General features: G+C 39.3%; 1 protein-coding gene across 7 annotated transcripts; it reads left to right on the top strand.

Annotated features, from left to right (window-relative positions):
- Window positions 1-1529: 1529 nt before the first annotated feature.
- inavab (innate immunity activator b) lies at window positions 1530-18154 on the top strand. 7 transcript variants are annotated; one of them, XM_047584313.1, is made up of 11 exons: window positions 1530-1581; window positions 1705-1811; window positions 7560-7637; window positions 11177-11310; window positions 12757-12879; window positions 12981-13212; window positions 13308-13361; window positions 13639-13945; window positions 14992-15147; window positions 15248-15950; window positions 16641-18154. In XM_047584313.1, the coding sequence occupies exons 3-11, from the start codon at window positions 7583-7585 to the stop codon at window positions 16731-16733; spliced, it is 1857 nt and encodes a 618-aa protein (XP_047440269.1). In that variant the 5' UTR covers window positions 1530-1581; window positions 1705-1811; window positions 7560-7582; the 3' UTR covers window positions 16734-18154. The 7 variants fall into 7 exon arrangements, with proteins under 7 accessions (XP_047440269.1, XP_047440266.1, XP_047440268.1 ...); XM_047584310.1 differs by having other exon boundaries at window positions 1531-1581; window positions 7512-7637; XM_047584312.1 differs by having other exon boundaries at window positions 1531-1581; window positions 7555-7637.
- The last annotated feature ends 872 nt before the right edge of the window (window positions 18155-19026 follow it).

Below are 19026 nucleotides of genomic sequence, written 5' to 3' on the forward strand. Positions count from 1 at the left end.
GTGAAGGATATAGGAGAAGGTGTGATGGTGTGGGGGTGCTTTGCTGGTGACACTGTTGGGGATTTATTCAAAACTGAAGGCACACTGAACCAGCATCTAGCAGTGACATGCCATCCCATCTGATTTGTGTTTAGTTGGACCATCATTTTTTTTCAATAGGACAATGACCCCAAACACATCTCCAGGCTGTGTATTGGCTATTTGACCAAGAAGGAGTGTGTTGGAGTACTGCTCCAGATGACATTGCCTCTGCAGTCACCTGACTTAAATCCAGTCCAAGTGGTTTTGGATGAGATTGACCATAGAGTGATGGCAAAAGAACTAAAAAGTGCTCAGCATCTCTGGGAACTCCTTCAAGACTAGTGGAAAACCATTTCAGGTGACTACCTCATGAGCTCATTGAGAGAATGCTAAGAGTGTGCAAAGGAGTAATCAAGGCAAAGGGTGACTATTTTGAAGAATCTAAAATATAAAACATATTGTGAGTTATTCACACATAATTAAATATGTGTTCATTCATGGCTTTGATCCCTTCAGTGAGAATGTAAATAGTCATGAAAATACAGAAAAAGAAAAACATTAAATGTGTCCAACCTTTTGACAGGTAGTGTACAGATATGGAAGATGTGGACCAGTGTACACAAACAGTTGAGAACTTTAGTTAATAGAAACTGTGGTAATTACCGCAGAATATGTTCTAACTAAGGTCAATTGAAGCTATATTACAGAGGATACAAACAGTCTATGATTTATCCAAGTTTATGGTTAACGATTATGGGCGGCAGTAAAATGTCAGTAGTGTAAGGGTAAACTTTTTGCAGGGTCATTGGAGAAGAGAACATACAAGTGTTGAAAGTCTGAGCTGTAATGATCGAAACATAAACTGTATTTTGCCGCATTTATGGTCACACTTATGGTGTGCTTCATAAGATTGAAACTCTGTGTGTTGCTCTGCTGACCTCTAGTGGATGTAAGATGCACCATCTTAGTATTTAATTGCTTTAATATATTTGGGCCCATGATGGGTCACAATGGGAGACGTTCGTTTTGTAATGATCAATAAATGCATCTCATCATCTCTTCTTTCTGTAGTACCAGCACTGCCAGTAAAAACACACACCCACACAGGAGTGGACATCTATGTGTCGTTCACAAGCTCATGGTGACCTCGTAACTTCCTATACTACAGAGGTAAGCGTCGCTTGTAGCGATACAAGTAGCGTATAAATACTGTAAAAGCATAAGAAATGCTTCGAATTGTGGCAGTTGTTTTTATTTTAGCAATCAAGTGAGATACTGAGAATATCCCAGCTGGTTGTGGAATTATGGCACGAAATGAGCCTGAAACAATGTCTTACTGACCGTGAGTGAATGTTTTGCATACATAAACCACTTTAAACACTATTTTCTCTCTCTATTTTGATGACTTGGCGTGATATTTGTGCCGTTTTACGCATGTGGAAATGCGGTTACCATGGTAAATACTGGGTGCTTGCTTTTGCTTCCGATTGCACATGAATGCAACACGGCATTGCTGTACTTCTGACTAAAAACTCTCGGAGTAGCCTCGTCAGAAAAAAAGTTGCGTTTCATTTGCTAGATTTAAACTTTAAATCTTTCTGTTCCAGTTTATTCATTTGTTTCGGCCACAGTAACGTAATGTAACGACTCTTAAGAAGTTTTTCTTTCTGCTATTTTTCCTAGCTAGAAAAAAGCTTCCAACTGAAATCTGGGAGGCTGTGAGCCCATGGAGCCTGAGTGTGTATGGATGTAGATGAGGCACGATGCTAGCAGGCTAACTAGCTGCTGAGGTAAGAGCAAGAAACAACAACTTTAGTAACGTTATCAATTATTTTAACAAGCATGTTTAGTCAGTGCTGTTGAACTTTTGATAACTAGTAGGTGTACTTGAAGGGCTGTAGTTTTGGGGGGAAACCTTGCCATTAATGTGGGTTATTAAACTTTGTGAAAGTTTTTAAATCTGAGGCCCAGCAGCTGACTGAGCGGTTTGAAGGATTTTCCTCAACTGGAATATATGTGTATATAACAGTAGTAGTGCAGCTTCAAAGTTCGTTGCCATCGTCTTTAGTTTAAACATCACACATTTCTCTATGACACTGCTGCTGTAGTTTGACATTATAGGTGTTTATTTAGCTGGCAGGTAACTCAGCATCTCCACGGACATGGAGCAAAACCCCTGAAACGCAACATTAAACAGTAACACCCAGTCTGTACATGTTAGACCATGAGCTTCATGGAGTTTTTTTCTTCTTCTTCTCCCCCTCATGTGATTGTTTGCAAATGAGAAGTGCATCATAAACTGTAAAGATATCTGTCTGCACAGAGAAGTTATTAGTTTGTAACATCCTCTTTGCAGCGAAAAGCAGAGAACTTGCAAGAATGCATGTTTGAAGAGAGGCACAGTGAACCTTTTAGAAAACCTTTTAGAAAATGACTGATTGGAGACACACTGGAAACTTTCATCAGTGTAAAGTTTTTTTTCCCCCCACAGCAGCAGTAGTCCCATTGGTGAGTTTGTAATTCTTTGAATTGAAATATTTCCATGGTCTATACATTCCTGAGCGCTGACCTGAGGGCAATAGGACAGAAGTGGCTTAACCCCTGCAGCTTGGCTGACCTGCTGGCGGGGCGGTCGCTTCAAACTCAAGCTGTGCCGCCCGGCTCTCTGCAAACCACATTACTCTAGTCGGAGATCTTACAGCTTTCAATCAATAACGCCACGCTAAAGTTTGCAGTATGAGAAACTTGGTATAAATGGATTTATGTCAAGTTAATTACTATGTGAGAAAATGAGATGTTACCAGATTTAAAGCCACATAAGAGGAGCTTTAGGTATAAATGTATGAACTAGTGTGTGGTCGACTCTGTCATGATCTCAGTTTAGCCTTGCTTGGTCACAGTTTTGCATGGTGCTGCTGCACAAACGTCTAATTAAGTTGCCCACACCAGACACACCACTTCTGCACACCTGGTGATGGAGCATAGATGGATGGAGAGTTTATTTGCTTGCCTTTTTGACATTTTACCATTTTTTTTATAGCATCACAACAGCAAAATCCGTCTGGATCCAGGTGGAAGAAGGAAATATTAAGGGGAAATGTGTGATCCCTGGCAGTCGAGGATGCCACACTGGCAGCAGTGGTCTAGCTGTGCACTTAATAAAGGTCTCAAGAATATTTAAAGAATTTGTTTTGCCAGCTGCTGTTCTGCCTACATAAAACCTGCTCTCTGTCTCTTGGGAACTTTTGGTTTGTATAAACTACCAGCTGGCTACTGGACGGATGGGAAATTGTTTAAATAGTTTTCAAATAAAGCTTTATGGATTTAGCTGCTGCTGTTGTATTCCAGTTTTTGATCGAGGAGGTCTGTAATCTGATTAATGCGTCGTCAGATGTGAAGTCATAAACTATAATTCGGCCTCTAACTGGAATGTAAAATGTGTTGGAGCCTTTTTCTCTTAGTGTTGGTAAAACCTCTTTGCTGCAGTTTCCCATGAGTAGATGAGGTAATCAGTTATTAGTAAGACTGGTAATCTGATTTTAGATTACCAAACTGCTTGATGCTGATATGCATCCTGTTTGCCGCTGCTGATATGTTTTTATCGCAGTAACCGAAACGCAGCTGGAAGGTGGTTGGTGTTTCGCTGCAGCTTTCCCTTGGTTTCTGGTGGTAACAACAAGGGTGTTTTAATGCTACAGGTAATACAATGTGGGAGAAGGTGAGAGTAGTTATATCGATAGTTATATCTTGTTAGCAGGAAGTAAAACAATGTTTTTGCGGGGAAATGTTGCCACAGACACTCATTTTAAATAACATATAGTCTAATATATAAATAAAAGTGCAAACAGCCAGTGGGCCATAGGCTGAATAATTATTGTGTTTACTTGTTTGACAATAGACATTTATTTCAATGAAAATCCTAGACTATTTCATTAGTTGCACCACTAAACACCACATTCATGAAGCTTCACTTTTTACTTTATTCAGCCAATCCCCATTGATATCAATATAGTGGACTACATATTATAGTATACAACAATCTACCTCACCCAAAATGCTCTTGCAGGGCCATTCTATTAGATAGTACATGAGCGAGTATTGAGTTAACTTAAAGATCATTTGTCTGCTTGTACCATTTGTGTCTTTGTTGGCATATGTAATATCGTCAGACTAGAAGGCTTTGCCTACATGTTTGGTATTTGTCAGATGTGTCCAGTCACACTGTAAAAGTCTAAATGTAAAAGTTACTGAACCAAACTGTTAACCGTCTGTCTCTGCGGCTGCTGCTGCTGCTGCTGCCTTCTCGGTGCCGTGTCATTTGAGATCCGATCCCTGGGTGTCTGGGAGTTACTGGGCCGTTTTCTGAGTGTCTTGAGCACTAACATTCCTGGAAAGCCAAAATGAATATTGAGATTCACAATGAATGTGAGCCATGCTGTGTCAGAGCAGGTGCTGCCTGTCTCTGTAAATCATGTGGACTACCCCACAGGCATATGTTTCCCTCTTTTTAGTGGAGGCAGGATGTGAAATGGCCTTTATACTGGCAGTTTGGAAGTAGATGGAGTTTCAGGGGATCCTTTTTCTCTACTTTTTAAACAACCAGGAGATGGCAGTAAACATGCAGTAAACCAGATATCTAATCTTAGAACTGGCAGAGTAAAACTCTCTCAGTAGTTAGCAGTGATTTATAGTGGTTGTTGCAATAAAAACTGTGGAGAGAGTCATTAAGACTCAATCACAAAGTCACTCATTTAAAACCAGTAATAAAAGCAAGCTCCCCAAGTCAAACCGCTGTCCCTCACACCTGCTGAGTAAGAAATTACAAAGCTGTTTGAAAAATGTACGTTTTTCATGTATGATGGAGAAAAGCAGGACACGTTTGTTTTTGGTGACAGAGTTCAGTCAATTCATTGATTGATAAAAAACGTTGTCTCTCCTGGGGCCTCAAGTCTTTGCCAAAATGCATCTTTTTAGTGCTTTTGTTCTGGGACACACGTCTCGAACAAGTCTCCTCCACCCACCCGTTATTACGCTCATGAGACTGTAAAGCGTTGCTGAACTTCTCACCACATTGGTCATTGTTGTTGACACAGTTTCAGACTTAGACAGGAGAGCCAAGTTACTCGATCCCGTCTCCAGTGTTCTGCCCTCCCCATACGAGGCCACTCCTCTTCAGCAGGCAGCGCTTTCTTAGTGGGCGAGTCCCTCATTCCTGTGCATACTCCACTCAGCTCGAGATTCTTTTTGTGTTTAAATTCAAGCTGGCTGGATCTGAGGAAAAGCCTTCACTCTTTGGATTTTGATAGTTTCTCTTACAAGTTTTTCACAAAGTAAGTGACATTTTTCAGACGTTGTCCAACTTGCCGTATCTGTGTCCTGCGTATGTGTATTTAAATGAATCTGTGCCTTCTAGGTATATGAATTTAGAATCAATTTATTATAGTATTGTGTAGTGATCTGAATGTTTTTTTGTCAAACCATGTCAGTATTGATGTGAATGTTTTACCTGTTAGCTGTTTGCTTATTGTCTGAACGTGGTCCATTCAAAAACCTGAATTTTAGGGAAAATATAACGTACACTAAACAAAATGCTAGATTATGACTAACAAAACATCTGACTTCTCACTTCTTCATAGTGTTTTGTTTTGATGATAAGAGACAGTGCATCAGTCATTAGGAGTTTCGGTTCCTCTCAGTGGGACGAGCGTTTTTTTGGTTTTGTTTTCTTTTTCCAGGGGATTTATAAACTGAAAATGTGTTAAAATCCCCTATCAGGTGTCTTTTTGTATTATGGTAAACAATAAATAAGCTAGTTCTAATGACTATAACCTGTTGCTATTTTGATAATTATAATAATTGTTTATCAGCCCAAAAATCTAAAATAGAAGCTTTTTAAAAATAAATAAATATATGCACGTTAGACTGTCAGGATCACACAAAATGGACTTTTTATAGGTGTCAACCTGGGCTCTGACATTTCTTTCAGTCGTGCGCCAACTACTGCAGGTGGTTGGGTTTGAGGTAACCCACTGATCACCATGTGTCTGCCAAAATGAATGTGGTTGATAAAAGTTTTTGTTGCAGTGGATGTTAATAATTGTAGAACATTTGTCACACACGAAGCTTGTGTTTTTTTTTTTAACTTAAAAAATCTCTGAAATCTCAGAGCTGGCATGTGCTGTATTTTTAGTTTGCTGTGCATGAGCTGCTTCGCCTTGATTGTGCAAACACAGCAGCTGGTTGTCTGTAATGTGGAGGTGTGAAGTGTCCAGTCACAGTCATGAGTTTCACACAGGGCGTGTGTCATGCTCAGGATGTATTTTATAGATCTCTTGCTCATTCTTTAATGTCACCCTGTGCTGGAGCAACATTGAAGTAGTTTGTAACTTTAACCTCATTTGCTTGTTGCTCAATATATACCTACTGAGAAACTTTGGAGCGCTAATGAACGTGAACCTCCCCCTATGTGCTGGAACGCGCCACATTCTTTAGTTCACCTTGTTAATAATCAAGCCAGCAAGCCTCGCCGATTGTGTGCGACACCAGCTGGATGTATAATATAACTCAGTTTTCACAAGGGATGAGATAATGGCGGCCGTGACATCAGCGATTAACAAACAGGCAGTCATAGGAAACACCCTAGACTTGGCAACATGTGTGTGTACTCATGCCGCGTGAGACCATTATGACTACACCTGTCTGTGAGGTCAAGGAGGAAAGTCACACCTGAATCACTGAGGCAACGGGTCCCAAGATTTAGTGCTGAGCAGTGTTTACAAAACCTGCATTAATTCTTGTTTTTATGGCCGGTTATCGCTACTGTTTTCACAAATTCATTCAGAAATTTTCACCAAACTAATGTTGTTGTTGGTATTTCCTCTATGTTTGCCTTCTAGTTTGGCGCGTCTTTCATATGGCTTTGCTTTTGTCCAAATCTCTTCTGTTGTCATACCTCAGTGTAGTAGTTTTTAGATCTTCCTCACATTTGGACGAATCTCATTGCGCAGTCTCACAAGACTAGTCATGCGAAACCAGTCTCACAAAATCACGCAGCGTGATTTTTCTAACCAAAGGTTGTGGGAAGTGGTATATAGTTTCTTTAAAAAAAAAAATGGATCCAAGATTTTAGCATCGGCTCTTTCAAGTTAAGATTAGTGTAAACATTCTTCTACTTTTCTTAATCAACGAATGATGTTGCTCTTTTTCGGGGCCTAATGTCTAATTCATTTCCGAAGTGAAAAAAAAGTTGATTATTAGAGGAATATTAATAGTTGTATAAATCTTTTGGAAATCTTTGTTTTCCCATGCTGTCATCTGTATTTCATTTCGGGTGTTTCAAAAGATTTTCAAGACGTTCAGAATCTTTCTCAGATTCCTCTTAAGGCTCAATAAATTGACAACTGGAAAAAAAAAATAATGAAGATAAAATATTCTCACATCAAGTTGTAATAGTTTCAATAATAAATGTTTCTTAAAATTGTTCTTAACAGGACATGCTGTGACTCTTGCATTATTTTTTCGCTTGCTCTGAAGAACAGCATCAGGAAGTCAATCCACTGACATGGAGGGGAATGGAGAGATCAGTGACACTGACAGCGGGATCATCCTTCATTCAGGTAAAAACACATTTCTATGTCTCACAGCTGGGCCTGGGTCATATGGCCAAAAATGTATATCACGGTATTTTCCAAAATTCTGATGGTGTCATGGTATATAACGTTTTTTTTTTTCATGCATAGTCAGGTGTTTACAACATTTTCTACTGGTGGAGAAGAACTAATGCAGTGGATTGACTAAGATTGGACTTTTTTGCTGTTATGAGTAAATATTGTAGAATAATTCCACACTAGTAGTAAAATAGGCTTGCATGGCCCTGAGTTAGCACTGTAATTTTAGCCCGACAACACTTGCAAAAAAATGCTTTTTTTGGTCAACGTCAGATTTTCTAATACCAAACAAAAAAACCCCCAAACAAATGACATGGCACCATTTTTTGGCACAAGTTCTTCCAAGTCTTCATGGTCTTCATGGCTCCTGCTTAATTTTCAGACCTTTCCATCTTCACCACACCTCACAGTGACACACCATGCGTGTTTGGAAGCGCTACATAGAAAATGGTCTGGTCTGAAACGGTGTCTCGAGGCACAGCGTTCCGAATGCTGTGTGATCAAATAGTTATATCGTAACAATTTTGTTTTTTGAGATACGCAGTCTTAAGGCTTACTTACTAGGGCTCAAACTGTTATTGATTTAAAAAAAAAATGGGCACATTCATTAGCCTAGCCCAGTCAATCTTATCACTGCACCTTCTTTCAAATTTTTACCATTTCTGTTTATGACATGAGAAAATAATTGACTACTTGCCCTTGTGCAAATAAAATGCCAGATGGTCAGTACTGTGTGTTTAACACAGTAACATGCGTACATACCCGTCTATGCTTCTGTGACCTACAGACTCCTTATCTGTCAGGTCACAGAACTGATACCTTTTCAAGTGAAGATAAGGTGTGTCACCATCATTGAAGCACCGACATAGTTAATTGTTTTTTTGGATCATTTATTATCACTACATTTGAAGTTGAGAGCCTGGTGGTAGAGTTGGTTATACTATTTCTTCCCAAAGCTGAAATCAAACCACAGCAGAACAAGGGAAGACAACAAGAGCACCGACCACGTCGGGAAAAAAAAAAACACATTCTCTTTTTTATACATGTGAATAATAATTTTGAAAGACCTAGTCAAGACCACTAGAGAGTTAGTTAGGCTTGTGCTCCTTGATGTGTTTTTCTTTCAGAGAATAAGAAAATAACATTTACATCTAAAACTGTCCTGTTAGCAGAAATCCCAGTCGTGCTCTCAATAAAATAATCTACATTCTTTAGTCAACTCTGCACCACAGTACAAAGCACATTCAACTGGTTTTAAGTAGTAAATCCATCCAGCTAAAAGCCAAGACCAAATGATCTGCTTTGTTAAATACAACAAGTTTCAAAGTTCTGCTAAAGTTCATGGGTCTGTTGTGACCTGTAAAAATGTAAAAGTTTATATATATATATATATATATGTATATATATATATATATATATATATATATTATATATCAATTTCATCTTCATACACATATTCACTGACTTGCTGAGTCCGATATTTGTGTTATGCTTCTAGCAGCTAGTGCAGCCTTGACAAGTCTAATTTCATGCAGTTGAAGCACGGGATGCAGACCTTTACAACGTCACACACATTGATAGTTTTCTTTTTTAACTTTTTAATTGTCAGACTGACCAGGGAGTCTCTAAGGTGACACTTGAGGCAGTTTGCTTCAGATTTACCAGTTTCCTCTATAAGATGTACTTTATTCGCATTTTCAGTAGCTTACTTGTAAACACAGTTTAATGCATAAAATTGGTAAAATTACCCTTTAATTTGATGATTTTTTTTGTTCCGGGGAGCCCTCTAGCCAATGTGTAATTGATCAGGCATAACATTATGACCACTAGCAAGAGAAGTGAATAACACTGACCATCTTGTGACAATTCATTGTTCTGCTGGGAAACTTTTGGACCTAGTATTCATTCATGTGGATGTTACTTAGACATGTAGCACCCACATTTTAACACTGTTAACTACATTAAATTTGCTCAATGTCTGCCTATGTAAGTGTAGCCTTTGTTCATCAAGCGTGTGAATTTGTTTTTAAGTGATTTCAAGTTATGAACTTGTAAAATTATGAATGTGGTCGCTCACACAGGTCAGCATCGTAGTGCAATAGAATTAATAGCAAACACTTGGCATCTTGTTTTTCTACTCTCAGTAGTATCGACTGATTGGCTCCGGCCTTCCTGACATTCCTCGGGACTTAATTAAGTCACGTTAAGTCCCGTCTATACAATGAAAAAGTGTTGCCCAACAAAGAATAGAGGGATTCTGTCAGCAGGAAAAGGAATTATTGGGTCCATTGTTGTGCTGTCACACTCCTTTCCTGTCGCACCTCAGATGTTTGTCAGTACCTGCAGGGATTCTGTTAATAATCTCTGAAGGTATGCAATGCATTTTCCCCGAAGCCACTCCCACAGCTCTGGGACTAATCTTGTTGTCATTAGTCACCAGGGTTACAGACAGCAGTAGACGAACACTCGCATTGTTTACAGTTTCAAAGATCCTGATACTGATTTTGCAGTTTCAGTGTCGCTAAACACAACGATCTAAATCAGCAGCGAGTACTTATTGGAATGCTGCTATCTGTTCTCTGCGGCAGATGTGTTTTAAGAAGACATATTTGTCTGCACACTTATTGTTGCTGTAATACATTTTCAGAGCTAAGGTGCATTTCGGAAGTAACACCACTGTGACACCACTTCACCACACACTGAATACATTAAGCTTCGCAAAGATAGGATTTATAGCCGGTCTGCTGTTTTTCAGTGATGAAATACATACATTTACATACATTTTTCCATTCATCCTCCCCTCAATTACATGAAGTTTGCCAGCACACCATGATGTTCCACCTCCGCACTTCACTGTAGGTGTGGTGTTTCTGGGGTGATGTGCAGTGCATTTTGTCCTCCAAACATGGTGTGTGTTATGGCATCCAAAGAGTTCAGTTTTGCTCTCATCTGACCAGACTATGTTCTCCCAGTATTTTACAGGCTTCTCCAAATGTTGTGCAGCAAACTTTAAACGAGCTTCAACATGCTTTTTCTTCAGAAATTGATTCTTTCGTGGTGAGCGTGCATACAGGCCATGGCCGTTGAGTGCATTGCTTATGGTTTTCTTTGAAACAACTGTACCTGCTAATTCCAGGTCTTTCTGAAGCTCTGCACTAGTGGTCCTTGACTCTTGAACAACTCTTCTGATAATGCTTTTCACTACTCTGTCAGAAATCTTGCGAAGAGCACCTGGTCATGGCTGGTTTATGGTCGAATGATGTTCTTTCCGCTTCCGGATTAAAAAGTGTGGTGTGTTCAATACTTATTTTACCCGCTGTATTGTTTCTTATGGTTTAGTAAGTTATGTTTTGGCAATGTGCGATGATTTATTCATTCAAATTTGACCACACTATGGGTTTTAGTTTTGCCTTTGAATAAACAAATGTTTGCAACAGTGGCATATTCTCAGATGACTCCATTTGTTGCCTCCCTGTTGCACAACACAGGCTCCGACAGCCCGACGACACACACCAAGGATGTGACCACGCACACTCGGGCCATGAAGCTCAAACACCAGAACCTTCAAGACCGACTGGAGATCTGCTTACTGGAGCTGAAAGAGCTCTGCATCCGAGAAGCTGTAAGTGACGTGTCACAGAACAGATGAGTCACATAAATATTATAATCCAAGTTAATTTAAGGCTTTTTAAGGGTTTTTGCAGACAAAGTAAAACTCAGTAATTATTAGTTATGTAATCCAACAGAGTGTACCTCCATTTCTCCTGATGATTCAGTGCCTTTATGAACCTGTATGAAGGATTAAACTGGCAGGGCAGTTTTGTGCAGGATTTTGGTGACGCATGCTGCCAGTTCATAAATGAACCTGCAAGAAGACCATTTTTAGGGATATCCATAAACATTTAGGTCATCTTTGCAGTATCACGAGACCTAGATGAGGTTTTACTCCAGCCTCATGCAAACCCAAAATTACAGGGTAAATGACAGTCTTCTACACAATGAGTCACTCATTGAACCTGTTCTAAAAATCTTCAACTTTAGCAAATTAAATCCAACAGAAATGAAACACAACAAGGCAGCCCCTTGAGCCACGCTTGAGATTCAGATACAGCCTGGTCCTGGGTGCAGGGTGCACACGTCAGAAGGAAAGCAGTCCAGAATAGTGACTGTGTGTAAATGAAATTATAGATTATCAAACATGTCTTTGTGTTTAATGGTTTCAAGTCGTATTTGAACGTATTATAGCTTTTGAAGAGGTGTTCTGGTGGTTTCTTTTGGATAAAACAATTTAAATGGTCCCACAGCAGCCTCCTGAATTTGACTCAAGAGACCTTTGTCCCATGCCATCCCTTTAATTTTGGATCTTTTGTGACTCTCTTTCTCTTTCTGTACACCGTGAAGGATCAAACAAAACCCAAAAATTACCACATATAGGAGTTTCCAAAGTGGACTCATGCTCTGGGTGTGTAGCTGCTCCAGGGTAAAATCCCAGGACGGATCGTTCTTTTTCTGTTGACAGTCGGGCTGGGCACTCTTGTTGGGACATGCTTAGGTGAACTAATGGGAGTCATGATACCTCTCCCTGCCCTCAGTGACAAAAGAATAACTCTCAGCTCAGTGGCCACACTTAATGTCTTTGTCTGCAGAGCTGCCTGACTCTCTGAACTAGGAGTCTTTAACTGACTGTTAAATAAAATCAGTAACAAAGTGTTATGTGTTGTCATTCTCCAGGTTTGCTGCCAGCATAGGACACAGATACTTGATACAGTGAGAAAGAGAAACACAAAGAATGTGTTGTGAAATTATGCAACCAATTCCTTGAATTTATATGTCTGAACACGTAAGGAGGGCAGATACTTGATACATCGTCTCAGAGCTGTCATGGAAAAACCGATCCATGTGATCTGACTCAAACAGAAACTAAAATGAAAAGATTCATTTGTGCTGATTTAACATTACATTTTTTTTTTTTTTGATTATTTAACCAAGACTCAGAAAAATAAACTTTTCATAATCTTCTAATGCAGCTTTATTGACACTTGGATTAAATTATTTCCATGTTTTCTAGGAGCTGACAGGCAAACTATCAGAAGATTACCCTCTTCTGCCAGGAGAGAAGCCTCCGCAGATTCGCAGACGCATCGGAGCTGCGTTTAAACTGGAAGAACAAAGCATCCCTCGAGGAGCAGAGGTATGGAGACGCTTTATAAACCCTGAAAAAAACAGAACTCGAGGATATGCAGTGTTTCTAGACCACTGTCTTTCTCTGTCGCCCTGTCAACAACTTTGCAGGACTCAGAACTGCGTTTAGTGGACGCCGAGTTGACGCTTCAGATGAAGATATACGAAGCTGCACGCAAGCTCTGTGACGAGGGCCACCAGAGTAAGGCTGTTAGGAAGAGCCGCTTACAGCAGTGCAGACGATTGGAGAAGAAGCTCAAACAGCTACAAGAGACGGCCTTTCAGCTGAGACTGGAACATGGCCGATCATCGCCACTTCCTGCTTTTAATATCATGCAACAAGGTGAGAGGCCAGGTCACTTGAAGACAATAGTGTTGTACTTTCCATAGGACTGTGTCATTTCACATATCTCTTTATTTTTGTTTTGGGTTTTTTAGATCAAGGCACTTCTGATGACAGCTCTTTATCTGATTCCGTTGTACAAGATGAAGGTACGGCTTTGTCCTAGTTTTAGCAAGTTCAAGTGTTGGTGGGAACTAGAGCATTGTTTTGTACAAATGAACAAGTGAAATTTCCCAGTTTGGGATTAATAAAGCATCTATCTATCTAAATGACAGTTAATCAAAAAAGATTGGAACAAAGAAAGTGTGTCTCTTGACTAATCTACATTGTTCTCATAATTAAAGTTAAAGAAGTTGCTCCTTAAAAGGTTAATGTGTGTCAGAATGAAATAGCATTAATATAACGGTTGTTTTCTTTCTTTTCCAGAAGTCACAAGCCAGTCCTCACAGCCTTCCTCGGGACTCTCGTATCCAGTTGAAACAGATCTGCCCCAGCCTCCCCCTGTGTCCTCACACTCCTCTGTAGACGGCTCCTACATGTCTCCTACTGTGACTCCTCAGTCTGCACGGCTTAACCTGAGTCAGTCTCCACGTCCGAGCATTGACTCCAACATGAGTTTCACATCGAGCCCTGTGTACGACTCTCCCCCCATCCAGCACTCCCCATGGACGGAGTCTAGCCTTGATGAACCTTATCAGAAGAGCAAGAAGTCCCGCTCCTCCAGCAAGACAAGGTGACGCACATCATTCAGTTCAGTTTTATTTATGTAGCATCAATAACAGTACAAATTGTGTATTGTTATTTACATAAACCGACCTGAAACCTCCAGAGCAGCCTGAGTGTGACAGTGGCAAGAAAGAAACCTTGAGCAGAACCCAGCTCATATGGAGGGAAGGCCAGACGGGTAGAAACAGAGACGATGGAGAGAAAGGAAGAGCAGGAGAAACAAGATAACTTCTGTCATAGATACATACGTTGGGCTAAAAGAAACATGTGGAATCTAATAATAAGATATAGCTGATGATCTTATGTGATAGTTTGAGAGTATAAGAGGATTCATGGACAGGCTGGAGAATTGTTCATCCAGGTAGGAGTGGATAAGTGCAAGCCATGAAGACTGGGCAGGTCATCCATCAAGACTGTTTCCTGTTCATCAAGATTTTAGTGTTGGAAAAACAAACAGGGCTTTGTCATATTGTGTGAGTTAATGGTGCAGGTTATGGGAAATAACTTCCACTTCTACCCAACTTACTGATCTGTTTGATGATAATGATATGTCTTCCTCATCTACTCTTGCAAATCCATGTATGGTACAAACTTTGTTACAACTGTAAATTACAGAGTAAATGTTCACAAATGTGCAACACTGCCATCAACTGTTGCAGAGGTGCTACCACAGTCAGTGTTTGGTGCTAAAACAGAACTGACAGCGAGGTGTAATTCAGGTTTCTTTAAAAATGAGCCATGGCATTATGAGCGTTATTCTTTTAGATGTGTTCAACATCAAGACAGAAAGTCACACACACTCTAAATACCACTCAGCATTCTGGGACCACATTATTCTATTCTAGATTTCTTTGATTTCAAATGTCTTTTATTTTTATGCTGTTTTTGAACAAAAACCTTTAAAAAGGTCAGTTGATGTCAGTGTTCTAACACACACACAGTGTTAAGAGATGATTACCTGCAAATAATTGTAACTATTAAATTAAAATGATGTTGCATTTTCAACTCACCCATGTCAAACATATTTTTCATGCTGCCATTTTGTGTCTTCAGCAGTCCGGCCAAAACGGAATTGTTGCCACCTTTGGAGGCTTGTTTAGCACAGTCAGCTCTGCCGGTCCAACTTTCCCATCTGAGGCTGAGTCGCACCACATCCAGCAGTACACCCTCCACACCAGAGATGCGTGTGCACAGACAGCTCTCCCTCAGGTAGTTATTCATCACACACACACACACCTGTGTTTTTCACAGAATGAGCTGTAAATGAGTGATAAGCCATCACATTGTTTAATTGTTGTGTCTTTAACAGGCTGTCCAGTCCTGAATCTTCGTTTGATAAGGAACGCGGTCGCACCAGAGGTCCGAGGAGACGACTGACTGAATACTCAATAACTTTACCAGAGTCTCCTTCCCCCACAATGAACTACGGGAACCATGCTAGCTCTGAGGATAGCAACTCTGAACACTCGTTTACATCTTACAATAGCTCCCCATGTCAGGAACTGCCCAGCGATTTCCCCAGACAATATCCGTCTCCATTCCTGCACCCGAGCCCTGTTGGCAGCTATGGACCTCAAGCCTTCTCACCCACTGGCTTTTACCATAATCCCATTCACCCGCCCAGCTCTGGTATGCAGGCAGCTTATTACAGTGAAGAAATGGTCTACCCACCTGATATGGACATGGCACGCAGCTATATCCACCAGCAGTCTCCCGGTCTTTCCAACAGATATGAATATCGGTATAAAGATGCCGCTGTGCCCCATCAGAGAGCACACAGGCCTTTGCCTCCTGATATCAGATTAACCCCTCCAGCACAATGGGACCATCCACAGTACCGCTCTAATTGCCTCCCGCGACAAGTGGTGAACGAACAGCTGAAGTCGTGGCACAGACGCAGTCAGCTCAAAGCTCCTAGGTCTCGTTCTCTTGACAGACAGGGAGCGGTCAGAGTGAAAAGCGGACCAGGTCGAGAGTCACCCTGCTACCCAAACCAAAAGTACCACGACCAGGTAAGATTTAATTATTATTATACTTTTACTCAACATGTATTTTTGTATCTTCCATTTAGTTTTATTTAGTTCATTTTAACAATTTGTGGAATTTAATTTATTTTACTGTGTGCTAGTGCACACGTTTTTTTTCCTAGTCTGCTATCTACTTAGGTTTAAAGAGTGTGAAATGGATAAATCTCATTAACTGTGAAATAATCAATTGTTGATATCATACTGACAAAATTAGATGCATTGTGATAATAAGAGTGCATAAAAAAAGCTGTTAAAATCTGATACAACAATCCACAGAGACTGTTGTCCGTTGACTGTTGTAAATTAACAAAATGTCGTCCCCTGGTGATTCGGGAAGGCTTTTCTTATCACATGTGCACTGTGCAACTGATGTAAATACGATAAACTTAAAGCTATTTCTGTTAAGTGCAAAATAATTAACAGTAAAGTATATTCTCTCTTATCACAAAAAGCTACTTAGAGCCAGAGGGCTTGACAAACTATCAAACATCTTTATGAATAGTTGTGTATAGATTAGATCATTATTAGCATTAATAAATTATACAACAGACATGTCTCCTCAGTCAAACCAGCACACACGTTACTTAATATACTAGTGAGAGTGAACAGATTGAGAAGAAGCTACAGGTCCAAACCTTAATGGTGACCTATTGTTTTTTTTCTGTGTTCTTCCAGGTCGTTCAGAGAGAGGCTCTCCAAAGAGCAGCAGAGAACGCTCAGAAGCGCTGGCTCGCAGATGACGGCTCTCACTATGTAAGCCAAGTATAAAGGGAAGATGCTTGATTTGTTGCCAGGCTAAACCTGTCAACCCAGAGTCTGCAACTTCCCCACTGGATCCAAGTGAATTAGTCACAAAATTGAGTTAGATTCTGTTTTTATGCCAGTAAATCATTTCTTCCTCGACAAGTGTTTCTTTGTCTTGTTTAACCTGCCCAACTGTATTAGAGAGGATGAGAGAGAGGATGAGAAAACGGTGCATCGAACAACACAGTAGAGTGTAGTACAACACAAACCATCACCTACAGGTTTGCAATGTGTGACAGTGAAGTGGGCCTGTTATTTTTGACCACTGTGTTGTCAGGCACTAACAGTTACAGATTCAGCATTTAACTAGATTTCAGGTTGATAATTCAAAAATAACTTTCCTCATGTTGAGTTGTTGATGCCAGATGAATCGATATTGTCAGGTACATTTCTTTTAGGTTCCCAGTCATATGATATAACACTGGTTTTCTGTAGATTTAACATTGCCAAATAATGCATATTTGTATGAACATCAAGACTGAGACGTTTTTTTTTTTTTTTTCTTGAGAAATATGAAAATCTAAAATTCTCTTTCAATTTAGTTGTATGAAGGAAAAGAATCCACTGCTAAATATTGTAAATTATGAGTAAATTTTTTGTTGATGATATTTACTCGATTGAGTCCCTTTGGTAATGAACTTGAGCTGCTTAAATTCCAGATGTCAGGTTTGTATGTGTTTGCATATACTTTTGGAGACAGATTTGTCTTGTTTTTATACTTTTAATGTGTCTGTGACTGTGCCAGTTGACTTGAATTACTAACAAATTAACCAGTTAGTTGAAACTAGATATGAACTTACAGACATAACTCACAAAGGAGCACAGAGACTTGATATTTGGCAGCTATTAGGATGTCCAGTTTGAAATGTACATGTTTTGAGCTTTAAGCGTTATCTCTATACATTTTTGTTGTTGTAGTATCTGAAACAGAAGCACCAGTATCAGAGGTGGCTGCATTCACAAACACATTTTAACAAATGCAGCTACAGCAACACACTGGTCTCACGCTGTGATCTATTTATGTGTTAATTTATTGTAATTTGCACCATTTAGACCCATGGAAAGTCTTTCAGGCTTGTTAAAAAAAGACATGGACCAGAGCTTGCGAAACAAATCCAGTGTTTAGTGTGTGTATGTTTATGTGTGTATATGTATGTGTTATATTTATATATATATATATATATATATATATATATATATATATATATATATACACACACACATACAATCATTCAATCATGTTACCCTTTGTGCCTCTTTTTTATTTATCAGTTACAGTAGTTTAAGTGAACATAATGTGATGTATTGCTGTTTAAAAAAGGAGTCTGTGAAAATGTTTTTTTCCTGTGGATATAAATAAAATGTTTGGATATTGTTGAGTATTATTTGGGTGCCTCATGTTCTTTTATTCATATAATGTTTCAGTATGAAAAACTCTACGCATTAAAATCTGTTTCAGGATGCTGGCTTACTATGCTGGGCACCAGTGGGATGCTTTGGACACATTAATGTTATTTGGGTGATGATTTTCTATCTTTCTATCAAGGCAAGAAAGTTGCATAGTTAAATATTGTTTGTTTTTTCCTTTTGAATAATTGGGATGAGGAAATTAACTGGTACTTCAAAATGCCAGGCAAATTCCCTGTGTAGCTATTTATTTACCTATGTTCTAACAGGTTTTTTAGAAAATGGCATACATCTCTTAATTATCAGAGAAAGCAGCCATCTGTCGTGACAATCGGCAGGATTGTGGATTCCTCGAATTAGGGATTTTATCAATATAAATACTTTTTTCTACTTGACTTATCACTATAAATTTAATTTCCAACATACTGCTAAAGAGGCAATGCCTTCAATACATCTGACCTCAGTACATTTCAGTTAGATTTGATGTACTTAACAGTATTTACATTTGAATGCATTTTTAAATATATGTGGCAATCAAACAATAATACTGAAAAATATAGAGGAAAACAGAAATACAAAGACATTATGTATATACAATGTGGAATGGTAGTTAAAATCGGTAAATATATAATTGCTAAGATTACAAAATGTAATCAGTGTATTTAATTTATTTTTGACATAATTAAGACATACATAAAAAACAATATCTTCCGTTTTACATCTGCCTGTTCACAAATAAGAGGTTTTTATTTAGCAACCATCAGTAGAAGCTTTTACTTTGAAAGACGGAGAGTTTGGTTACGGAAGAGACTTCAACTTCCGGAAAGATTTGCGTTTCTCGCGTCGATAA

The sequence above is a fragment of the Mugil cephalus genome, chromosome 4, assembly GCF_022458985.1.
Source record: "Mugil cephalus isolate CIBA_MC_2020 chromosome 4, CIBA_Mcephalus_1.1, whole genome shotgun sequence".
Lineage (NCBI taxonomy): Eukaryota > Metazoa > Chordata > Actinopteri > Mugiliformes > Mugilidae > Mugil > Mugil cephalus.